The sequence below is a fragment of the Mesoplodon bidens genome (genome assembly GCF_964165515.1).
Source record: "Mesoplodon bidens genome assembly, chromosome: 19".
Lineage (NCBI taxonomy): Eukaryota > Metazoa > Chordata > Mammalia > Artiodactyla > Ziphiidae > Mesoplodon > Mesoplodon bidens.
This window is the reverse complement of record NC_138179.1, coordinates 12,406,169-12,431,672: the sequence shown is the minus strand read 5'-3', so window position 1 is coordinate 12,431,672 and position 25,504 is coordinate 12,406,169. Positions and strand designations below refer to the sequence as shown.

The 25,504-nt window shown below is 43.1% G+C and overlaps 1 protein-coding gene and 1 pseudogene across 2 annotated transcripts in view; one reads left to right on the top strand and one right to left on the bottom strand.

Moving 5' to 3' along the window:
• The window catches only part of PSMD11 (proteasome 26S subunit, non-ATPase 11), a 30,305-nt gene extending 5,090 nt beyond the window's left edge, over positions 1-25,215 (top strand). Inside the window, exons 3-14 of the mRNA XM_081220282.1 lie at positions 2,993-3,117; positions 10,232-10,303; positions 10,704-10,761; positions 12,533-12,727; positions 17,297-17,441; positions 18,395-18,455; positions 20,247-20,309; positions 22,116-22,241; positions 22,743-22,778; positions 23,042-23,093; positions 23,393-23,535; positions 23,654-25,215. Of these exons, the coding sequence (XP_081076408.1) occupies positions 2,993-3,117; positions 10,232-10,303; positions 10,704-10,761; positions 12,533-12,727; positions 17,297-17,441; positions 18,395-18,455; positions 20,247-20,309; positions 22,116-22,241; positions 22,743-22,778; positions 23,042-23,093; positions 23,393-23,535 (1,076 nt within the window). The 3' untranslated portion in view covers positions 23,654-25,215. The remainder of the gene's footprint in view (positions 1-2,992; positions 3,118-10,231; positions 10,304-10,703; positions 10,762-12,532; positions 12,728-17,296; positions 17,442-18,394; positions 18,456-20,246; positions 20,310-22,115; positions 22,242-22,742; positions 22,779-23,041; positions 23,094-23,392; positions 23,536-23,653) is intronic.
• On the bottom strand, positions 14,326-15,411 carry LOC308607661 (very-long-chain (3R)-3-hydroxyacyl-CoA dehydratase 1-like; annotated as a pseudogene). Its single transcript has 2 exons — positions 15,397-15,411; positions 14,326-14,941 (listed from the first exon to the last, which is right to left on the bottom strand). The product of its transcript is annotated as a very-long-chain (3R)-3-hydroxyacyl-CoA dehydratase 1-like (transcript).
• Positions 25,216-25,504: the final 289 nt, after the last annotated feature.

The window sequence follows — 25,504 nt, the reverse complement described above, 5'->3', positions numbered from 1 at the left end:
GAAGGAAAATGATTTTCAAAAAGAAAGCGATAGAAATAACATCAGAAAGAGAGAATTAAAGCTAAGGTAGGTGAGAGAAGAGAGAGCAGGTAGTCTTTTTTAAATAAGTTCAAGTTTCTAGGCTCTGACAACTTCTGTCTTTTAATATCAAAAGAATAGTTGTAGCAGATATATTTATAGAGCCACTATTATTCTGAGAAAAATCATGGAGGGTGGAGAGGTATAAGGAAACTGAGGATGGGCAGAACATTATTCCACGTTTCAAAAAGATAACGAAAAGAATAAATTCTAGACACTGTAAACTGGTGATCATCGGTAAAGTTCCAGGACAGATGATTTGATAAGTAGGTTTTAAGCACATAAAGCAGTGGGTTTATTAAGAAAAGGTTATTCCAAACTCACCTTGGTTCTCTTTGGTTAGCCTTATCAGACAGCAGATTTTCAGGGTTCCACGGGCAACGGCTTGCCAACTGTCTTTGTAGATAAAGTTTTGTTGGAACATAGCCATACCCATTTGTTTACATACTGCCCATGACTGCTTCTGTACTACACTGGCTGAGTTGAGTACCTGCCGCTGAGACCATATAGCCCACAGAGCCAAAAATATTTACTGTCTGGTCCTTCACAAAACGTTTGCCAACCCCTGGGATAGGAAGAATGATATAGACAACATATCTGATGTAAGCAGGGTCTTTGAACATTTGCCATGACAAATGGATCATTTGTCGACCTAGGGGGAAGTCTCTAGCATCATGTCATAGGGATCTGTCCTTGTTCTTCTGGTCATTATCTGGCAGTATAGCTAAAGCCGTGTCAGAAGGTGTGCTTATTTTTGTAGATGATTCAGTACAGTAGAGAACAGAATTAAGATTCAGAGTTATTGTCAAAGCCAGCAAGATTAAATTCAGTGTAGAAAGTATAAAGTTATATACTTAAACTATTTATCAAAACAGAAGAACGTGGGGAATTACCTCTCTATGCAAAAAGACCTTATGGACTCAGTCTGAACAAAGAGTGCTATTAGCAAAAGCAAAACATGCTTCTTGTGTTACATGTGGCAGTCCAGTCAGGAGAATTAAGCCATGACTACTGGTCTGACCCTGCATGGAACGTTGATTCAGTTCTGGGGACCACAAGTGGTACATTTGCAAACTAGAGTTAATTCAGAGGAGGGCAACTAAGGTGACAAGGAATCTAGAAACCAGGACATTGGAGGAACAGTTGAAATAGTTAAAGCTGTTTAGCTTGGAGAAAGGGAAAGTTAGGGAGATATGAGTGATAGTTACCTTCAAATATTTGAAGCCACGTGGAAAGAGGGTATAGACTCATGTTTCAGAAAAGAACAATTTAGTTTGACCAGCACTGGAATCGTCTACTTTCTGAATATTTCTGTCACTAGGGAGTGTTTAGATTTGTTCAAGCATAGTGGGAAATGCTGTTTCAGAAGGGACATTGCACTAGACTGCTTTTAAAAGACTATGATTATATAACGTAATTGAAGTTTGCATAAATGCAAAAGTAATTTGAGGGAGAGAAATCAGTGTAGCCTGGCATTGGCATGGAAGACTCACTAGGACTTCAGCTGGACCTAAAAGGGCATCTAAGATCTACATAGGTCGAAGTGATGGGGAGGGATTCCAGGTGGAAATGCAGCATGAGCGAGGCATGAAAGCAGGCGTGTGTGTAGTCGGTACAGGGGTGAATGGAGTGGCAGAATTGGAAAAAAATCCTAGACGGTGGGATTCACAGGTCAGTACTGGGGAGTGAAGGGAAAGATGAACTTTTCCACTCTGCATAAAGTTCCTTTTATACCTGACACAGTCCCATGTATCCTGTGACTGTGCAGGCAGATGAGGATTCAAGACCCTGAATTAGCATTCTCAGGAGGGGGAGGCTTGCTTGCCCTGAATTCGAGTTCTCAGGAGGATGAGTCTACAGTTGGAGGCAGTGGCACTAAAGTAATTTTAACCTACATTCCCAAAGTACTTCCTTAGTCGTTTAGTTGAAATATTCTCTAATTTTCACGTTTGTTTCTAAAGGTGCTCCCTTAGATTACTGTGCCACCCTCTTTTCTTACATAAGGGGTGGGGGGAACCTCTGTGGTTGACGGCTTTTTTATCATAGTTTAAGACTTAGGTTTTGCCGATTAATGAGGAATTTTAAAAGGTTGTAGTAGGGCCTCCCTGGTGGCGCAGTGGTTGAGAGTCCGCCTGCCGATGCAGGGGATACGGGTTCGTGCCCCGGTCTGGGAGGATCCCATATGCCGCGGAGCGGCTGGGCCCGTGAGCCATGGCCGCTGGGCCTGCGCATCCGGAGCCTGTGCTCCGCAACGGGAGAGGCCACAACAGTGAGAGGCCCGCATACCGCAAAAAGAAAAAAAAAAAAAAAAAAAAAAAGGTTGTAGTATAACTCTAAGGGAAAGACACCCTAACTTGTATGTGAAAAGTTTATTCAAAAGAGTGCCATGGAAATTATATTGGTAAAAGGCTAAGCTGGGCATTATTACTTCAGGAAGGGAGAAAAAAGGAACCTGGAATTGAAAATCTCTGTTTAAGGGGAACTGCTGAGACAGACTTGGTTGGAAATTAGGAAAAAAAAAAATTTAACTCCTATAACCTGATAAATTTGGTAGCTGTGGGGAAGTAATTTTGTCTAAGGTGGTAGAGGCATAGCATATTTCGTGTTCTAGAAAACTGTTTTCTGAGAGTGTGAGTACTTTGCTGTACTCATGAGGCAGACAGACATGAGCTTTTCCCAGGACCCTCACAGTAATCCAGAGGCTGAGTGGGGAATGGAATACAGATTTGGTATATGTTGTTAACTTTTTTGCTACTCCATTACCTGCTAAGAATGCCTTAAATTCCTACTAAGTTTCATTTTGACTGATTCCAGACATAAGTACTGGTTTTATGATCTTGGGTCATTTTTTAATGGGTATTTTGTCCCTAATATTGATGTGTACTTTTTCTTGTCTGAATTGCCTTCCACACAGAGCTTGGAGGACTGCTGAAATATGTGCGACCCTTCTTGAATTCCATCAGCAAGGCTAAAGCAGCTCGTCTGGTCCGATCTCTTCTTGATCTGTTTCTTGATATGGAAGCAGCTACAGGACAGGAGGTAAGCTACTTTAATGACAGAAGGTAGACAATATGGAGCAAAGTGTTGTTTCAGTGAAAGAAATGCCTGCCTGCATTGTGGTACTAATGTGGAAGGGACAACTGGGAGGACAGCGCAGGACTTATCATGTCAGTTTCTCTTTGTTACAGGGCATTTGATACTTTGGGTCTGTTCCATGCTTTGCTTTGTAAGTGGAGATTGTCAGTGGTCCCTGGAATCCTCATTACATCAGGGTCACAAACTGATTCTTGTCTTTGAGGTATTGTATTGCCACACCTTTGTAATGTTTTCTGTGTCTGTGGTACCTTTCATTCTGTGTCACAAAGCTCCTTGTGAGCACTAATTAAGTCTTGTGGCATCCCTTCTTGGCATGTCTTGTACTGCATTTATGCCTTTATTGAGGGGTGAGCATCCATCTGTTTTTGTCTTGTGTGTGCAGAAGTGACTGGTATACCTGTACATGTCCCCTGTGAGTTCAGACTAGACCCTGAGCTGCACTGAAGAGTGCCTCTTTGGAATCACTGAGCCTCTTCCCGTTCTTCAAAGATAGCTGTATTGTCTGCAATTCAGGAGAAGGAGACGCTACCAAAGTTAAAATTCATTCTGTAAAAAGTGGCAGATTCAAGCAGGGTATATGGTGGTTGCTTGAATCTGTTTGTAGGAAGACTATAGTTGTCTTTTCTGTAGATTTATCGATCAGCACTCACTAGTGCCTGCTATGTGTTAGGCACTGTTATAGATACTGGGGATTCATTTGTAACAGCATACAGTTGTTGCTCTCATGAGAATTATATTTTAATGATGAAGGCAGGTGATAAACAAATATATAAAACATCAGATGGTATAAAGGCAGGGATAAGAATTGGTAGTTGGTTATTTTATATATATATATGTGTATATATATATATATATATATATATATCATTGTGTGCCATAGCCTCTGTGGGTGTAAAAGATATGAAGGGGCTTAGTGGCATATTGAGCACATAATGGGGAACTTCAGAAACCTAGCACATATGGATCTCACTTTGAAATCATGTAAAATGGTTTTACAAAAACCATTCTGTAAAATCTGGTTTCTTGCCTTAATGATTCTTTGAAACCTAGTTTCAACACCATAAACTAACTTCATTGTAGAAAATTCATCTGTAGTGAAGTCTTCAAATTCATTTGTTTCTGGGAGAACTGTGTTTCATGACAGTAGATCAAAAATAGATATGTAGATAGCTGCCTTTTGAACCAAAGCATTAAAATTATTTTTATGAATAATTTAAAAGAAAAAGTGATTTTTCTAAGGGGCACTACTCTTACATCTAACCCTAATTTTTAAAAAAATTGTATTTGTTCTCATGAAAAAGTGACACCCCGTCTTTTGTTTGAATTAGGATGCCTTGTTCTTTTTTTTTTTTCCCTTGGCTACGCCGTGCGGCATGTGGGATCTTAGTTCCCCAACTAGGGGTCGAACCCGCGCCCCCTGCATTGGAAGAAGCGTGGATGGAGTCTTAACCACTGGACCGCTAGGGAAGTCCCCTAGGATGCCTTAGAATGGACTGACCAATAAGTATTAGCTTGAAACAGACTAATAAATGTTACTTGGAACATTTTAGGCAGAAAAAATTAATTATCCAAGCTGCTTCTTTGACACTGAAGTCTTGGAATTTGTCCCTTCCCATAACATAGAGCTGACTCTGGATAGAGCTACAGTTGTTTAATGACCGGTTCTACTCCTTTATCCAAATTATTGAAATCATAATTTAGTGCTCTCCTGTTAATTGGCTAGTGGGGTTTACTGGCCTTTGTCATGTGTTCCATGTCTGGGTAGGCCCTCCTTTAACTGTGTGTGTACATTGCTGTTGTTCATTGCACATTACTTTTTTGTCAACTAGAAACCTTTCTTCCTTATCTTAGGGTGAAAGGAAACACTCTCAGGTACTGTGTCATTTTATTGTCAGTGTCATCTTAGTGCCGAGTAAGAGCTGTCGGTTTCTTTTGTTTTTGATGTTTAGTAGTGTAGCTTTTTTTTTTTTTTTTTTTAAGATTTAATTTTATTTATTTTTGGCTGCGTTGGTTCTTCATTGCTGTGTGCAGGCTTTCTCTAACTGTGGTGAGCGGGGGCTACTTTTCCTTGCGGTGTGTGGGCTTCTCATTGCAGTGGCTTCTCTTGTTGCAGAGCACGGGCTCTAGGCGCGCGGGCTTCAGTAGTTGTGGCACGCGGGCTCAGTCGTTGTGGCTCGCGGGCTCTAGAGCGCAGGCTCAGTAGTTGTGGCGCACGGGCTTAGTTGCTCCGCGGCATGTGGGGTCTTCCCGGACCAGGGATTGAACCCGTGTCCCCTGCGTTGGCAGGTGGATTCTTATCCACTGTGCCGCCAGGGAAGTCCCAGTAGTTTAGCTTTTTATCAAGAGCGAGAGTCTTAATCCACTTAGCAGGTCTTCTTGCAGTGATTTTTGTGGACGGCAGGTTATCTGCTCGTTTTGGAATAAATTACCAAAATCATCCAGATGGTGCTGCTTGCACCTCACACTCCACATGGCAACGTCGGCATCCAACCGTTTATTAAATTCTGCCAGTGCAACTTTCTTCACTCTCTGTCTCCACCTCTTTTCATATTTGCTCTCTACGTACAGCTGCCGTCTAGTTCGGGTTCTAAGTCTTCTCTTTTTTTTTTTTTGAGGTATTGTTGATATATACAGTGGGTTCTAATTCTTTCTTTCTTTTTTTTTTAACATCTTTATTGGACTATAATTGCTTTACGAATTATTTCTTACTTAGACTATTGCAAAAGCCTCGTACCACCATTTTGAGAGATATCCCCACCAAGTAACCCTCTGAACGTTTTATTCCCCTCACTGTTCACCCGTAACTTGAGCCTTCAGTGACTCTCTGTTGCCTACAGAATTAGGTGTTACGTGTTTTCCTACAATACAACTTAGCGTGACAGTCTGATCTCCTCGTACTCTATGAAGTGTACCGAACATGGCCAGCCTTGTTGGATACTTGCTGAGCAAGTCCTGCACACTCTTCATGATAGTACCTTTCCGTTCGGTAGCTCCACGTCAAGTACCACCTCCTCTGAAATCTTCCCTTGTTGACGTCACTGTGATCTCAACTCTTCAGTGATCCACATTATATTTTGTACATGTTATATTTTTGATTATGCCTTGTATGATGATTACCTGAACATTTGCGTTATTTTCTTCCCTTTTTAAAATTTTTTTAAAAAATTATTTATTTATTTTTGGCTGCTTTGGGTCTTCGTTGCTGCACGCAGGCTTTCTCTAGTTGTGGAGAGCAGGGGCTACTCTTCATTGTGGTGCGCGGGCTTCTCATCGCGGTGGCTTCTCTTGTTGTGGAGCACGGGCTCTAGGTGCATGGGCTTCAGTAGTTGTGGCACGCGCGCTCAGTAGTTGTGGCTTGAGGCTATAGAGCACAGGCTCAGTAGTTGTGGAGCACGGGCTTAGTTGCTCCACGGCATGTGGTGTCTTCTGGACCAGGGCTCAAACCCGTGTCCCCTGCATTGGCAGGCGGATTCTTAACCACTGTGCCACCAGGAAAGTCCCTTGCTTTATTTTATTTACTGTAATATAGTCTCATTCAGGTGAAGCCCTATATCCCTTGTAGTACCACAGTGCCTTTCTCATTCCTAATTCATGGCTATTCCTTAACCATGGCTACCTCTGACCTCACCTACCATATTATTCTTTCTTTTACTTTCTTTACAGCTGTAACACTGGCCTTTTGCCTTAGCTTTAAACTGTTCTAGCTTTGGGGCATTTTTATACATCTGACCTTTTTTTTTTGCCGCACTGCATTGCTTGTGGGATCTTAGTTCCCTGACCAGGGATCGAACCTGTGCCCCCTGCAATGGAAGCACTGAGTCCTAACCACTGGACCACCACGGAAGTCCCGCTCTCAGCCTGATCTTAACACAGCTTTTTTCTTCACATCATTTCAAGTCTTTGCTTACATCTCATTTCCTCAGAGACCTTCTGTTATCACCTTATCTAAAATACCTATCTCTGCTTTCTTCGTATTTATTTTACTTTTTTTTTTTTTTTTTTTGCTGTATGCGGGCCTCTCACTGTTGTGGCCTCTCCCGTTGCGGAGCACAGGCTCCGGACGCGCAGGCCCAACGGCCATGGCTCACGGGCCCAACCGCTCCGCGGCATGTGGGATCTTCCCAGACCGGGGCACGAACCCGTGTCCCCTGCATCGGCAGGCGGACTCTCAACCACTGCGCCACCAGGGAAGCCCTATTTTACTTTTTAACCTCCCTTTCCTACTTAGAGTATAAGTTTCGTGAGGATAGGTACTGTGTCCTATTTACTGCTGCATCCTCTGCACTTAGAGTGGTTCGGCCCAGAGAAGGTACATAACTAGTATTTGTTGAGGGAATGTGTGGATTATGCCCTCCAGATGGTAGGCGCTCAGGAGATACTTTGTTGAATTAAGACTTAAGTTTATTGACTTGAGATATAAGCATGGGGTATTGTTATTACATTTGTCTCTGTGACTCAAGGCCTCTGACTTGGGGAAACTGGATATAGTCTTCTTCATCTTGGAAAATTCTAGGTTCTTTTAAAATTCTTTGATTGACTAATGGGAAAGGATAGAGGAGCAAGTCATAGGTGGATCACTGTCATGGTACTGTTGAGGCCTGAGGCAAAATATGACGTGTTAGGACATTGTTAAGAGAGCTAGGAGTTTGGGGGAGTTTGGTACCAAGAGCTAGGGTGTTGGGGAGTTTAACACCAAGAGTATGGGGGAGGGGATTTTCCTTGCCTTTTTGTATTTGGGGACTGACCATAAGTCAGATCTACAGAACAATCTTCAGCTTGCTGTATTCCAAAAGCTGATATGATTCAGGTTAGGTTCTGCTCATTTGCAGTACTAAACTTTAGAGCCTAGGAAGTGAGGCTATATGGGTGGGGTGGGAGACTGAGGATCGGGGTGGTTAGCAAGGGGAGGGGAGTAGAGAGTTGGGGTGAAGAAGAGGCAAGAAGAGTGAACCAGATCCCTGCCAAATAGTGAACTGAAATTCCAGAATTCATTCTACCTTCTAGGGATCTCTAGGCAGTTTCTATGGGAAGCCATTTTTTGGTATAGTCTATCCAGCTAAAACACAATAGGACATTTTAAGAAACCTTACATCAAAAATCCTGTTAATGAAACAATTATTTCAAGGGAAAAAAGGGAGTTTGTGCTAGAGAATTTCAGACTTAGAATGGTAGTTAATTTTTTCCCTTAGGAATTTAGTTAATAAAGGCATATAAAAAATGGCTAAGTTTATTTATTTAAAGCTTAAAAAATACCTAATCTTGACCGTGTCAAGCTTTTGTACTCAGGTAGGGCTTCCTCCAGAAGCATGGGCTTCTTGTGTATTCTTATCCCCTTTATCAGTCATCCTTAGCATTAACAAAGGACAAAAGCTCTCAAGCTGTGTAGCAAGGCCAGTGGCCTTGAAAATTTTTTCTTAAAACTGAAGCACTGGTTTCACCAATTATAGTCCCAGATATTGCAAAGCACGTACCCTGTAATTGATAACAGATAGGCAGTTCATGTTGTACAGATGCCCCGCTCTAGGAGAAATGTCTGTATTGACCTGAGTTTATTAAGGCTGGGTTGAGGTAGGGTCAAGTTCTGGTCCCAACAGCTGTATACGTGACCTTGGGTGTGTCACTTAACATCTGGACTGTCAGGGAAATGGGGACGGGTTGAGATGCTAGAGTAGAACGTGTTTCTTAATTAGGGATATACATCAGAGTGGCCAACCTTTTATTCCAGACTACTGGATCAGGAGCCTAGGCGTTCATTTCTGCATTGTTTGAAAAAGCTTGCTGGGTAAAACTGATGGTAAGCATTTCTTAGCCCCCAAAGACACGTAGGACTGAAGATTTTTATTCTTGTTGCTAAAAATGTTCAGCAAAATATTTTCAGTTCCGTTCATGTCATGAACAGAGATATTACTTTGAGTTTGGCTTTTTAGAACAAAACTCAAAACTGTGAAATTGTGACTGGCTTGCTTTTATTTTAGGTTTTGTAGAATTTACTGTATGAGGGCAGTTGAGTTTAGAGTTGGGGATTAAGTAGCCACTAGGGGGCTCCAGTGAGTTATAAAGATTTCATTGACCCTTACTGGTGCATCCTCCAAATGCCATGTAATGTCATCCATTTATCTAAAGGCAGAAGGTCTGTCAATTTGGATTATGCCCCTTTACTTTTCCCTCCTTGTAACATCTCTTAAGAGAACTTGGGATTTACATAGAAACCTGTTCTTTTAGCACTTAGTTCTCTGGAAAGCTCAGTTTCTTTTCATGCCCTGATTATGAATCTTAACTCACAGTAACAGAAGTGATACAAGATCTGAAGCTCTTAATATGTACTTGTCAGAGCTACTATAGCAAGGGTACCTATGGCATGTAGACTATCTAGCATAGAACACTACTTTACGTTAGTTACTTTGCATGGTACCTTACTGCTTGGGTAGCATATAGAACTGGGGTTCAAAGTGCCTTTAAAGAAAGCTTAAAAGCCCCTTAAAGTGTTAGGCTAATTCTCATTTCTTTTTACTTCCTGTAGTACAAGCTAATTTGCTGTATTGTGATGAGAATTGTTGGTTGCACTTCTTAGAATTTGGAAGGGAAAAGCCAGCTGGGCTTTTTGAGTCTTACAGGCAACTGTTAGGAGTAAGACACTTGTGCCTAGGCTGAGAATTTCTCCCGTTTATGACCAATATAGTCACATGAACACATTACTATTACTATTCAGGGAGAAATTTCTGCTTTAAAAATTTCTCAGCCATTATAGAAATCTACATTCCAGCGCTATGTATGTAGCCTGGGTCTCTCCTGGGACAGTAGAAGAGGAATCTTGAGGATGAAGCTCTTTTCCAAGGGAACACAATCTAAGCACAAAGATACTTTGTGTGTAAAAAGCCAAGTTGATTTTCCATTATGCTATAATCACTACATATTGAGATACTGGGGATCAAGGCATGCCCCTGAGACAGTAAACATGGGTATGTAAGGAGGAGATGAAAGCTGTTCTCCAGAGCAAGGCTTGTGGGAAGAACGTGAAGACATAATGTTGCACGTACTGTCTCTCCCCCTGTTGCAGGTCGAGTTGTGTTTAGAGTGCATCGAATGGGCCAAATCAGAGAAGAGAACTTTCTTACGCCAAGCTTTGGAGGTATGTGCCTACATTAGTACTGATTTCAGATCGCTAGGCATTTGAAGGACTGTGCATATAAGTAATACCATCCTGATCAAAAGTATTTTCAGCAACTTTGTATTATCCGGGCACCTGAAATTATTGGTAGCAGTGTCGCACTCATGAGAATTGCTCTGGTTGAAGTTTTGAGAGAGACCTGCTGCTTGGCTCAGAAAAGTAAGCAGCAACGTGGTTTAGTCAGTCACTGGCTATAATAGGAGATAATATCATGGGCTAGATGATTTTTTAGGCTGAATTTGGTGCTTTCATCAGGACTTGAATATTCAACAGTAACAGTTCTGTGACTGTCAATCTTTGATTTCTTTCTTTGGCTTTTTTCCTCCCCTTTCCGTCAGTCAATGCCTTTTCTCTTTCCTAGGCAAGACTGGTGTCTTTGTACTTTGATACCAAGAGGTACCAGGAAGCATTGCATTTGGGTAAGTAAGCTGGTGGAAGCTAGTAAGGCGTCTGTAGCTGGCTAAATGAATGTATTCCAAACCTGGCTACTCTTACTAGTTACATATTAATAATTTATATTCTGTCTACTTCTAAGAAGAATTTAGTGTGGCTTCCATTTACTGAATCTGTCATGGAAAAATGCCATTTAGAAGTTCTAAGAAACTAACTGTCAACTTCAGAGAACAAAAGGGTCAAATTGCTCGTGTTTACTATCACGTCTACTGTATCTGTTTATAATTATTCTTAAAATCTAGTTTAAATATCAGGAAATTAACTGGGTGCAAACACATGGGAAACCCGAAGTGGGCCAACTAAAGGCTTTTCCTTTTGGCTTTTAAACACCGTGAAATCTTTGCCTGCTGTTTTTTTTTTTTAAATTAATGGATACATCTGGACTGTTTTCCCCAGATGGAAGAACACGGCTTTCCTGATCTATTAAGTTGAAAAATTGTCAATATTCAATTCTTATCCTGCAAAAATGGAAATTTCATATGGTTCAAACAACTAGTAGCGTTACAAAAAGTAACAGGTTTATTGAGACATAATTCACAGACCATAAAATTCACCCTTTAAAAGTGTACAATCAGTGATTTTTAGTATATTCACAGAATTGTGCCACTGTCACCACTGTCTGATTTCAGACATTTTCATCGCCCCAGAGCGTAACCTTGTACCCATTAGTTGTCTCTTCTCATTAATTCCCCATCCATCATCTCTGCCTGCCCACCTTCCCAGGCAATCTACTAACTACTTTTTGCCTCTGTAGATTTGCCTATTCTGGACATTTCACATAAATGGAATCATACAGTATGTGGTCTTTTTGATTGGCTTCTTTCTCTTAGCATAATGTTTTCAAGGTTCATCTGTGTTGTAGCATATAGCAGTGCTTTTATTGATGAATAATATTCCATTGTATAGCTGTACGACATTTTCTTCATCCATTCATCATTTGATGGACATTTAGATTGTTTCCACTTTTTGGCTATTATGAATACTGCTGTGAACAGGTTTTATGTGGACATGTTTTTCTTTTGGGTATAATATACCCAGAAGTAGAATTGCTGGATCATATGGTAACTCTGTTCAGCTTTTGAGGAACTGCCAAACTGTTTTCCAAAGTGGCTACACCATTTTACATTCTCACCAGCAGTGTATGAGGAGAGTTCCAGTTTCTCCACATCCTCACCAACATTTCCTAATATTGTCTGTCTTTTTAATTTTAGCCACCTTATTGGGTGTGAAGTAGTATCTCATTTTGGTTTTGATTTACATTTCCCTAATGACTAAACTAGTGATGTTGAGCAGGGGGAAGAAGGTGTATTTGGAGAATGTTAGTGTGTCCAAAGTTCTTTCCTTCCCCTACCAACCCTAGTGCCTGGTGTTTCCTATGTAGTCTTGTGATTATTGGACAGGAAGAGAGTGAGATCGAGTGTCTCTCTGAACTGGATAAGTAATTTCAGCATTTTCTGGGTGGGGATTCCCACTGTATTCAAATCTTAGGAGTAAGCTTATATGATTCTTGGCTGTAATGTCCTTTGTGTGCAGAAAGGCTTCAGAGAGATCTGTGTTTCTCTTTTGTAAGATAGCACATTAGCAGAAAATTTAAATCTTGCAAATAAATAACCTCTTTTTGAGTTCAGGCAGGTTTCTTTATCCTGAGTGTTCTTATGAGGGTGAGAGGGAAATAGTACAATATTAAAATATTAAGATTATGGCTAACAAAGGGGGTATATGTTTTTCTTTCTCCAGGTTCTCAGTTGCTGCGGGAGTTGAAAAAGATGGATGACAAAGCCCTTTTGGTGGAAGTACAGCTTTTAGAAAGCAAAACATACCATGCCCTGAGCAACCTGCCAAAAGCCCGAGCTGCCTTAACCTCTGCTCGAACCACAGCAAATGCCATTTACTGCCCCCCTAAATTGCAGGCCACCTTGGATATGCAGTCAGGTAACACCCCATGTTTTCTTAAAGCTCATCTTACCTCACAGGTGAAAGGACTGGGGGTTTGGGGCTGGAGAATAAAATTGGCTGTTTTGGCTCAAGCTTCCTCAGAGAAACCAGTGGAAGGTTAGCTCTCTCACTAGCTGCCCCCCTCCTCTTCACTTGCTGTTAACTGCCTAAAATATATTAAGAACATGCTTAATCTGTGGTTGACCAGGCAAACTGATTGTTAAAGCCAACACCCTAGAGAGGTCTCACTTAGGTTTAAAAAGCTCTCCCTTATCTTCCATCTTAGTCACTTACTCAGAATGGTAGCACTTCTCTCCAGAATTGGACTAACCCAAGTCTCTTGTCACTTGGAGACCTTTGTAAAGCATGTTGAACTTTTCTAAAGGGCCTCAGATCTAGGCTGAGGAAAGACACCCCCCCCCCAGCCCCCCATTTCCGTCGAGTGTAGTGGGTTGCTTTCTGATGGAGTGTGTGAATTTTGGGGCTAGGAGGCCATGGATTGGCAATAGAATACTTTTTCTTGTAGTCAGCAGCTTTTATTAGTTATAACTTATCATTATTGAAGGAGCATTATTGGAGTCAGAGGACTAACTAGCGTTACCTGGTATTACCTCTTCGCAATCTTTGTTTCCATGTAAAACTGTAAGAGGGAGATAATAGCTATCATACTTGCCTCTCAGGTATTGTCAGTATCAAATGGCATGTTTTGTGATTCAGGTTAAAAGCAGAAGCTCTAGAAAAAAGTCTAGAAAACAACTTTTCTAGGTTGAAATTTTGGTTCTGCAAATTTCTAGCTGTGTGACTGGGCAAGTTACTTAAATTTTTCTTTAGCTCATCTGAAAAATGGTGATAAATAATTGTACCTCCTCATAGGATGGGAGTGAGGATTAAATGAGATGATGAATGTAAGTTCTTATCACACAGTACCTTGCTTTGACCAAATACCGGCACTTTGTTTAAGCCACTACTCTTCATTATGTTCTTTCTTCATGGTCAAGAGATGAACTTGCATCTTATTTCTCAGAGCAAATAGAGGCCATTTTTATGTGAACCTTCTTTACTTCTCTTTCCTCCCCAGAATTTGTATCATTGTTTATTTTTACCCATCATCAAGCATGATCATTCTACCTGTCTTTTTTTTTTTTTTTTTGCGGTACGCGGGCCTCTCACTGCTGTGGCCTCTCCCGTTGCGGAGCACAGGCTCCGGATGCGCAGGCTCAGCGGCCATGGCTCACGGGCCCAGCCGCTCCACGGCTTGTGCGATCTTCCCAGACAGGGGCACGAACCCGCGTCCCCTGCATCGGCAGGCGGACTCTCAACCACTGCGCCACCAGAGAAGTCCTACCTGTCCTTTTTAAGTCTTTAGTTTTTCAGTTCTAAGTCTAGTTTTTCGTCTCCGCTTGGATCTTCCTCTCCGTCTTTTTTTTTTTCTCATCAAGCTGTTTATTCTTGTTATTAAAACTTGGACTCAAGTAATCCTGGTTATTCTGGAAAAAGCACCTTGTAGGGATCATTTAATCATCCTTTTCGACAGTCACCTCTCCATGAAGCACCTGTCTTCTCTGATGTAACGTATGAAAGTAGAGTTGTGGAAACTATGGTATACATGAGGCCATGGTTATAAGAAGAAAATGATAGTAGTCAAAAGAGACATTGTATTTATTGGGAAGTCTTATTGAGAACATTCCTGTTTTCTTCACGTGTGGTAAGGCAGCGTATATCATACGTTGCGTATCGTATGAAGTTTACCAGCAACTCCGACAGGATATAAGATGATAAAAAAAATTATATTGGTTTTATACTGTGAGTAACGAGCCACACCATAAAGATTCTTGAACTCCCTTGGACCCCAGCCACAAGCACAGAAGTAGGTACAATTCCAATTAAACAGTGGACTATCTCAAGCAAGACAAATGTCTGGAAAAGTTTAAGTGTCTTCTGAATACTTTTATATAAACCTTTGTGTGTTCCTTTTTCCATATAAAAACGTACCTTGGCAATAGGCAGTACCAGCCACCCCACAGTCATGGTGATGTTGTAGAAGGTGAGCCAGGCGGTGGCCAACAAGCCCGGGCGCCTCCTCTTGCCCACGGCCTCCCTCTCCTCGCCGGCCTCCGAGGCACCGCCATTGGTGCCGCCCTCCTTGCTGGGGGGACGTGAACAAGAGGGGCAGGGGAGCGGGAGGGGGCCTGGCTGAGCGCACTGCTGCCGCTGTGGTCAGGCGCCCCGCCAGCCTGGCCCGGCCTTCCTCTCAGTCTTTGAACGGCCCCAGCTGAAAAAGCACAGCCTTTTGTCCTTTCTAAATTGCTGTCTTCTTCTTTTCTGTCAGGCTTCTTGGAAAAGTTGAGAGAATGTCATTACTTTGGTGTCTCTGTTGACTCCTTGAAAGACAGTAACTCCCCTCTATCCTCTGTCAAATTTGGGGGGGGTTGACACTGTTGAGCACTCCATGCTTCTGTGACAGCATTGTCTTCTTGCTTCTCCTCCCTTGACTAATTATCCTCAGTCACTCTTTCTTCTGATGTATCAGGTTGGGTCTGTCTCCAAATCTGCCCTTTCTTTTCCATTTCTACAATTACTGCTCTAATTAATGCCACCGGACCACTGGAGTAGTCTTTTACTGATCTGACTGTCCCTAGTCACTTTTCTCAATCCATCTTGCTTACTAGTCCTAAAGTCATTTTTTGGAAACACAGACCTGATCATGTAACTCCAATGGTTCCCCATTATCCCCAGGCTGTTTTACTTTTAACAGTGCATTCAAAAGGAAGACATCCTTTTCATGGTTATCTCTGGGTTTCAGTCCTAGTCACCAAATGACTTTATGTGTTCCTGCTCCTGTGCCTTTATATATTTTGTCTTCTGTGCTTGGAATTCCCCTTTCCATCTTCTCCCCTTGGCAAACTCCTATGCATCCTTCCAGATCAAGCTCACATGTCTGCCTTATAAACCCTCTTCAGTGCCTTCTTTACTTTGGACTTCTCTATGAAAGGTATATTCTTTGGTACATATTACGGTACTAATCTCCTTGTTTCTGTTTTGATGACCACTGTGAGACTGTGAGCTCCTTCAGGGCTTTATTCATATTTATTTTCTCTGTAGTAGTTATATCAGTGCTTGGCACATGGTAGGCCCTTGTTAATATTTGTGTTGAATGAGTAACAGTCTAGTGTTTTGTTTCTTTAAATAATGAATGTCCTATGCCAGCTGGGATGCTTTTAGTCCTAATGTGGTCTCTATTTGCTAATGTGTTTTGGAAAGCAGTATACCAGTTCTTCTTTACTTTGTTCTTTTTTAAATCAGTCTTATTTTTTGTCTGGTCTATTCTAGCTCTGGACTGGGAAGAATGGGAAAATGGGCATTTGTCTCATTTAATTTGGCAGTGCTAGTAGTCTGTTGGGTATTTTTGAGGGAGGTCTCCTTGGCTACAGAGGAGGGTGGGTTTTCTCCAGGCCTCTGTAGTTAAGAGCAGTAGTAGGAGAAGGACCTGAAACCTTCAGCCTCTAAACAGGAGGCTTTTTGGGTAGGTTTGGCACATATCACTCAATAGTGGTTATTAATTCATAAGTTCCCAACTGGCATGCCAGGCACACAGGTATGTGACGGGTGGTCTGAAACAGTGATCCCCTGGGGTCATGTGTAAGCAGTTTCATCCTTTTACTCCAGTGTGCTGAATACTTTATTCGTTTACCTTGATGTGGGAAAGTTGGGAAGCCCTGTGGTAAACAAATGGATGTGGCTGAGGCAGGGTTAGAACTGACACACAGAATCTTGGGGCTTAGTTGCCTTCCAAACTAGGAAGAACTAATTTTCACGTCATCCCACGTGATCGCGTAGGTTGGAAGTAATAGCAGGTTCAGTCAAAGTTAGGCTCATTGGGAGCAACCCAGCTTCTAAACAGTAGAGAACTGGTTAGATGAAGTGTAGCGTAATACTGCTTAACTGTGTACAATTAAGTTCATGGATTTGGCATTACATGAAATCCATTTACTGATCACATCAAGGCAAAGGTACATCTATCTATAAATGACCAGTATCTGAAATGAGACTGTAAGAGGTTGGATTTTCTTTTTCTCTCTCATGAAAGCTGCTTACTTATAAAAGTGTCAAGTTTAGAAAAGCTATCTTAAAGAAATGGTTGATGTTATTAAAACTAGTAATTTGGGCAAACCAGGGAGGGATGTTTGTGTCAGTTTTCTGACCCATGAAGGTAATGTCATGGAGGGTAAACGTGGCCTTTTCTAGTGGTTCCAATGGATAGCAGGACTGCTGTGGTGGTGCGAAAAGATGTTACCATATGCGGTTTTTAGGATCACCTTTTGTTGGGTCTCTTACTCCTTTGGAATTAATATTGGAAAGGTGACTTGAACTGGGAGGCCAAAGACCTGGGTTCTAATCCCAGCTTTGCCACTAGATGGCAGTGACTTTGGGCAGGTCCTTTATTCTTTCCTGACCTCATCAATAAGTAGATGAGATTGGGATAGATTTTTGAGGCCCTTCCCAGCTGTGACATTTTATGGTTCTATTATTTCATATGGTTCTTACTCTTTTCTTTTCAATGCCCAGGTATTATCCATGCAGCAGAGGAGAAGGATTGGAAAACTGCATACTCATATTTCTATGAGGCATTTGAGGGTTATGACTCCATCGATAGCCCCAAGGCCATCACATCTCTGAAGTACATGTTGCTGTGCAAAATCATGCTCAACACGTAGGTGCACATTAACTTTGGGATATGAGAACTTAGGTCCTTCATCTAAGATTTTCTGCCATGGCAGAGATGGCTTGGGCAGGGAGTTTGGCCAGCTACAGAAGCAGCAGCTGCCACCTCGTGGGGCTGATTGAGGTGGAATGGGAGGATCGAAGGTAATCCAGAGCACTTTTCCTTGCTAGTCTTTCAGAGACAGATTTCAGAAATCTCTTTCCCAGCCCCTCTGAGTGTTCTCCTCATCCTACAATTCTGTCCAGAGAGTTGTTGAGCCCAGGGCAGAGGGCCAGGAAATGGCTTACAGACCAGCACCAGCCAATGGGCCGCCCAGAATGGGGGTGGTTAAAGGAGAGTTAGGGAGAGGTTTGAAAAAGGCGACAACGGCAAGTATGACAGCTAGATCCTTTTCTAAAGATTTACAGGATTATTCCACATTCTTTTCTGGGAATAAATGAGATACTGACTGGGATTCTTTTTGGATCTTGGGATTAAACAGGGCTTGTGTTTTGAAAGATCTGTCATACTGGGATTTGATTTATATGTATCATTTTGCCTGTTGGGTCTATTACTTCTGGTAGGTTCAGTGTGGCTTTTTCTTTTTCTTTTTTTTTTTTTTTTTTTGGCTATGTCATGCAGCTTGCGGGATATTAGTTCCCTGACCAGACCAGGGATTGAACCCGGGGCCACGGCAGTGAAAGCGCCAAGTCCTAACCACTGGACCGCCAGGGAATTCCCAGTGTGGCTTTCTTTTTAACGTTGAGTTTTCCTGCTTTTCAGCACTGAGCCCAGAGTGGAGAAAGCCTAGCGTCTATGGTGTGAGAGGCCTACGGGTTTAGGGGTGGGGGCTGATTACCTCTGTGGGCAGAGTCTTTTCAGAGGAAAAGATATTTGCCTGAACATATGCTTAGAAGCATAACATCCTGGAGTAGTTGACCGAGTATGTATTTTTTTTTTAGCCCAGAAGATGTCCAGGCCTTGGTGAGCGGGAAGCTTGCACTTCGGTATGCGGGGAGGCAGGTAGGGGATGCCTTGACTGCAGTTCTGATCTCTGCTCACTCTGAGGCAGCGTGTTATTAGACATGGTGTTCAGTGAGACCGTGCTCTTCAGGTCTCCATTCCGCTCTTCATTCTTTCTTCCCCCCTCTTCTTTTCATTAAGCTCGTTCGGTGTATTTCCTGTACTGTTAATTCTTGGCCTGAAAAGTCAATGTTTGGTGCTCTTGTGGGTATCGGGTGGTTTGAGGGACTTAACAGAACTCAGAATTGAACTGTAGCATTTACAGTGAGTTAGGTTGCGTTTAGCTTCGACTGGAAAGTGTATCTACCATGATCTTGGCTTGAAAATTTCATGTGCGGAATAAGAAATCTTGGATTCTCCAAGAGTGTGGAGCCGGGTAAGGTCTGGTGCGCTTGTGCTTTAGAGAGGTCAGATTGCTTGGTGCAGAAACTAGGTTTTGATGACTCATTCAAGTGCTTCTCTTATCAGTACCTTCCCACTCTTGTCCTGAGTTTGGGTGTGGTCAAGAAGAGGCCTTTGATGGTCAGTAGCCCTATTTGTGATGGCTTTTATGCCTGAATAGGTAAGAGTGTGACCTGTGTAAAGATGATGTCTCAGATGTCTGCATCATCACTTTGTACTTTACTTGATTATCACTGGTAAAGTAAAAGGAGTCTTTCTAGGTTTCAAATGCAGTTGTCTAAACAACAGGCACGTTGGCTATCTCACTGTATCTTTGGCAGAACGTCCACAACAGATGATTTCTTGCTGCTATACAAGAGGCCCTAATTGGCTTTTCATCAGAAAAAGTTTCAGATCAGCTCCTAGTTTTGACCAAAAGAATATTGGTTATTTCTGTAGTGAAAGACTCACTATCATATCTAGAATTAGAGTTGAGGAGGTGGGCTAAGAGAGGTCAAGTGTCCAGAACAAGGCCAGGTAACTAGTAATGGTGAAGCGAGACTTTGAACTTGGGTTATCTGGCTTTAAGTTTCATGCTATTCCCATTATGACATTTTTCTGTCTATAAGACAAATGCTGGAGACAAACTACACTAACGATTAGCTTTGCATCATTTTTAAAGTCTGCAGTATAAGACACCACTACCTTCCTTGTTTAAGTACATAGGCTGGTACAAGAGGAGCTCCCTCTGGTCCTTTGTACCTTGATGACAGCTTTCATGCAGGAGTCAGGCACTCAGGAAGATGAATGTTGTAGATTTCGTGCTGAGTAGAGACTTAAGAGCTTGGTCGGGTACCTTTTATAACGTTTTATAAAGTTAGAAGTTGCCCCTTAACCCTTGGTTATACCTTCATCACTCTGGGGTTTTAACATTCAGTATGATACATAGAATTTTGATGCTTCAAGCTTAATGAAAGTAAATCTTGGTCTGTGACCTGCACCAAACCCAGCAGAATGAGTTTTTATAAAGCACAAGGTATGATCAAGTCTGAGGGCAGGAAGGCATCTGTGGGGTGTAGGGATAGGGAGTCTTGGAGGAGGGGCGAGGAAATCGCACTTCTCTGGCCATTTTCCCTTTTAGCTTGTCATCTTTGGAGAATGCTTTATCAAAGTCTCTTTTCTGGAAAACTTCCTATTTCCTAGTACCTTTAAGTCACTTCAGCTTTCAAAGGGAAACTGGTTGGCACACAGTGGTATTCCTCTAGCTTTTCTTCCTAGGCCTCTGAAGAAGAGCAGTGGTGGGGCAGGTTCTTCCTTGCAGCCAGAAGTTTGGACATAGCATGTTCCTCATGAGGCTTGTTGGGATGTGAGCGTGCAGATCACTTTCACTGTTTCTCTCTTTATTCTTAGACAGAAGCATTAAAATGTGTGGCTCAGGCCAGCAAGAACAGGTCGCTGGCAGATTTTGAAAAGGTAAGCAAGGTATTGGGTTGGTAGGGAACTGGTGGAGGGGAGGGGCATTTAAGCACTTTAAAAAGTTTTTTTTATCTTTAAATGATTATAGTTTCACAAGAAGTTGCAAAGATAGTACAGAGTGATCCCATGTACCATTCACCCAGTTTTCCCCAGTGGTTACATCTTATCTGTAGTACAGTATCAAAACCAGGAAGTAGTTAAGCACTTCTGTACAATGAAACTTGTTGAATTGTCATACCTCATTTATATACAGTACCTTTCAGTTTCAGAAAGTTCTGTCATCCTTCTTTCACTTGATTTTTTTTTTTTTTTTTTTTTTTTTTTGGCTGCGTTGGGTCTTCATTGCTGTGTGCAGGCTTTCTCTAGTTGCAGCGAGTGGGGGGCCACTCTTTGTTGCGGAGCACAGGCTCTATGCCTGTGGGCTTCAGTCGTTGCAGCACATGGGCTCAGTAGTTGCGGCACGCGGCCCCTAGAGCGTGTGGGCTTCAGTAGTTGCGGCGCGGAGGCTCTAGGGAGCGCAGGCTTCAGTAGTTGTGGCACGTGGGCTTAGTTGCTCCGCGGCATGTGGGATCTTCATGGACCAGTGATTGAACCCATGTCCCCTGCATTGGCAGGCAGATTCTTAACCGCTGCACCACTAGGGAAGTCCCCTTTCATTTGATTTTTCACAACAAACCTGTTACCTGTATTGTATGCTTGGGGAAGCTGGAATTTAAAGAGGAGGCCTGAGTTACACAGCTCATGTGTGTCAGGGTCTGACACAAGCACCATGCGGCATGGTCTTAGATGTTACTTCAGCTCCAGAAATGCCAGGTCTGCTTCTCCTCTGTGGACAGAAGAGAAGTTTTGACGTGTGCACCTGGGCTGAAAGACACTTCCTTAGGATGGAAGTTCTAGTCTGGCCTTGCCTCCTGTGCTTTCAGACAATGTTTGTGAAGGTTTGGAAAGGGAGAAAAACTTGTCTAAGCGATAGGGTGAGACATACTTTTCTGAGCCTCTCTCTTAGTCTGAGTATAATGACCAACTTAATAAAAACAAACCTAGATCCAGGAAGAAAAATAGTGTGGACAGAAACTAGACCATGTGGCTCTCTGTCCCCAGGGTTCATCATCTTCCTTGAGGTTTCTTGCCAATTTCATTTCCTTACTTGGCATGATTTGCTTGCTTCCCTTAACACCTCATAGCACAGCTGACATGAGGCTGGGATATTGTGAGAACATTACTAAAGGTAAATAAATCACATACACAAATAAACAAAGAGTCTAGATCATTTTATCCCCAAATTTGGATGGAACACTTCTAGAAGGGATTAAAAAAAGGGTCTGTGATCCGATATTTGGGAAACACTAGGGCTAAACAAAATTAGAAAAGTACTTTGTTTTCTGTGCTGATATTCCTTATAAAACCCCAAGAGCTAGCTGTGGAATTCAGCATTCCCTATTATTTAACCTCAGAATTCCCCCTCCTCCTGCCCCCATGGAGACCTTATTTGTTCTGTGGAATACATATTGAGAACTGCTTTTGCAGTGAATTTAGCTTGAAAGCTGAGCTGCTCTTAGGGCTTACATGGTTTGAGCTGTCAGTGTGAGGTTCTTGGACAGGACGATGGTGCCTAGGGTTAGGCTCCACCTTTTACTTCTTTTCATTTTCTCCTGCCTTCAGTCACGGCTGTTCTTTCACCTTCCCAAATCCTCCAGAACTACAGTCAACCATGTAGTTACAAGGGCCAGCACACTACTTAGGAAGCTGCGAGTAGCGTGACTTTCAAGTCCTTTTCTGTGCCCATCTCGGCTCTTTTGGCAGGTTCTGACAGATTACCGGGCAGAGCTCCGAGATGACCCGATCATCAGCACACACTTGGCCAAGTTGTATGATAACTTGCTGGAACAGAATCTGATCCGCGTCATTGAGCCTTTTTCCCGAGTACAGGTAAGAACCCTCTTGGGGACTCTAGCTCTTCTCTGGTGGCAGGGGGTTTCTGGCTAGGTGTCCTCACTGTAGCCACCTCCCTTCCCACAACCATTCAGAATAGGAACTCACTTCCAAGGGTGTACCTGCTGGGCAAGAGATCCCCAAGAGCTTGGGATTTTCTTGACAGGGAATGAGAGTCAAGGAGAGGGATGCTGTGGGGTAGAGGCTGGTGAGGTTGCCCCTGCTTGTTTTCAGTGCAGTCTCCTTCTAGCTTTTGTAGTCACTGTGCATGTGGTAAATGCTTTCTGTTCTGGGTGTGTGGGACAGGAGTGTATTTGTTGTCTGTAGTGATGCAGGGTAGGCATATGGACCAAGCACAAGAGACCTAAGCACAGCCAAAGAGAATGTGTCCCTGTAGAGACATTCGGCAGGATTTCAAGATCCAGCGCCACCCTCATCCCGGTATTAGAGGCAGAAGTAAACCTTTCAGTGTTGGTGTCTTTTTACCTTTCCTTTTAGATCGAACACATATCTAGCCTCATCAAGCTCTCCAAGGTAAGGAGTCCTGAGCTTGTCTTGAGGGTAGGGATGGGGAAAGGGGCATGTGGAGGGGCTGCCATTTACACCCGCTGGGCCTATTGCAAAGCTCCCAAGCTTCTCAGTGGGGACTGGGGACCGTGGGCTGAGAGCTGCAGATGCATTGTTGCTGTTTTATTTTCAGACCATTTGCCATAAGATCCTTTTATACAAGGCTTTCATGTCAGTGTGATCTCTGACTAGTAGATGCTGGGCCCTTTAATCATGTGCTTTGATTTTAGGCCGACGTGGAAAGGAAATTATCACAGATGATTCTTGACAAGAAATTTCATGGTGAGTAACAGTCATACAGGCGAGGGGGCTGGTGGAGGTGATGAAATGGTGAAGAGGCATCATGCTCTTGTTTATCTTGAAAGAAGATGCTCCATTGTATCACCTGGTGGTTCCCTGGGATCCTTGCCCCTCTTATGCCTGTGATGAGAGTGTAATAAACATGCACGATTGGAACAGGACGATGACTTCTGTTTCCCCTCCTTTCTGGAGAAAGTGAGGCAGCTAGGGAGTGGGCTGCTTCTCAAATGCTCGTGTGTCTAATCCTTTCTTTTACCTGGGTTTGCTTGTGTTTTCTGCAGGGATCTTGGACCAGGGGGAGGGTGTCTTGATTATTTTTGATGAACCCCCAGTAGATAAAACTTATGAAGCTGCTCTGGAAACAATTCAGAACATGAGTAAAGTAGTGGATTCCCTCTACAACAAAGCCAAGAAACTGACATAGGTGAGTGCTGACTCCGGGACCCGGGCCCGGGCAGCGCTGTCTTCTGCCTGTCGAGACTGAAAGCCTCCTGGTGGCCTTGCGGCTTCCCCGATTGACACTGCTCTGTCTTCTCTTGCAGAGTTGGATCTGTAGCGGTCCTTTGGAGAGTGTGTGTGGCGGGAGAGTGAAACCTTTGGGGAAAATGCTAGGAGATTTTTTCTTTCTGTTCCACTTTTCGCTCAGAAAGTTTTTAAATCCTCATTTGGTGCATCTGTATTCCAGCCGATAGGTGTGCCAGTGTTCATGTAATCTTTACTGGCCCAACTTGGGAGTGGGGAAATTGCTTAAAAAAAGAGAAAAAAAGAAAAAAAAAGGTTATTCTAAATAAAAGGAAAAAGGCTTACACTACCTAAAGCTGTGCTCTCTGCCTCCTGGGAGAGGGCCGCCAAGCCAGGCGCTCCGCCAGCCACTGGGGCTCCTAACCCACCCGCTGGGCGTCACCTCGCCTCCTCTTCAGAATTGGGTGTTCGCCTGACTATCAAAGCAACGACTTTTTATTCTGTTTGTACTGAACCAAAACAAACAACTGTGTATAGACTGCTATTTTCCTTTTTATTTGAAACGAGGCGTTTCCGTGTCCTTTCCCCTGCCATGTGGCTCATCCCCCCGCCCTCCCCCCAACAATGGCTCCAGCAGACTGGCCGAAGGTCCCGCCGCCGCCACCGCCGCAGCAGCACCTGCACGGCTCCGCTCCAACCTGGGAAGGAATGGGGACGTGGCCAGGAGCTAGTGTCACCATGGCCACACGGGGAGCAGTGTGGGCCCTCAGGGGGCCTGCTGTGCATGTGGCTCTTTTTAACACAGTAAACTAGATTAGATGTCAGTGTTTTAACTGCCCCTGTCCTCTGCTCTTTTCTCTCACCCCTCTTTCCCCTTCTCAACCAGAAGACCATCCCATGTCTCTCTTCCTTCCTCCTACCCCCCTCCAGGGGAGCCAGGCTGTCTGAAATACTTCAGCTTCTCTCCCCATCCCCCTGCTTCTCTCCTGCTGTCAGATGGATTTATTCCTTTTTTAAACAGTGAACATCGGAAATGAGACTGTGGGGTGTGTTGTTGTTTTTTTTTTTTTTTCTCCCAATTTTTGTTGTTGGGTTTTTGAGCAACCTCATGTCCCCCTCCCAGGGAGCTTTCTTTATTTACCTCTTAGAAGTGGAAGGGATGGGAGGTAGCGCACTGTACTCCAGCATGCTTTGTTTTATGAAGAGATTACATAGCAAGGCTTTGAATGCCATTTGGGCAGGTAAGCTTCTGCACCTCTGTTGTGCTCAGCTGTATTTTCTTCTTCCTCTCATTCTTCTTTGTCTTCTTTTTTCCTCTCCCCCTCCTCCTGCCTCCTTCCTGCTGGCCTCCTTTTATCTTGCTTTCCCTTTGTCAGATTATCCTTCCAGGTTTTCGTAATAAATTTATATTTTGTAAAAGGATTTTGTTGTACCAGGTTTTGCATCCTCACTGAATCTGACTGGCTTTTATTTTCCTCTCCAAAATCAGGTTTTTGTTCTCAACATCTTTCCCCATCATGTCCAGTCACTGTTTTGGTTTTGGCACCATCAATATCAAATGTACAAACGGTTCTTGCTAACCAACACCAGGTATATCTGATGTTCAGATGAGTTCCAATAAAAACAATTTTTTTTTCAAAAAGTGTCCTTTCTTGAGTGCTGGAGGGCTTTCTGATCAAGTCCAGACAGCTCTGTGTAGCCCTCTGGACTGGACAAAGCTCTACCGTTTCATTTGCTTCATGGGAGACCTTTAGATCCGGGGTCAAGTGGAGGGCTTTGGGTGAGAACGTTGGTCTGTGAGGGCTAAAATGGGAAATGGGGCTCAGTTATCTTTGTTTTTCCAAGGCATCATGGTCCAGTGAGGACATGGGGTTTGGGTTGTAATATCCTCTGAGCCCGTTTCCTCACTTACACGACAAGGATGGCGCTTT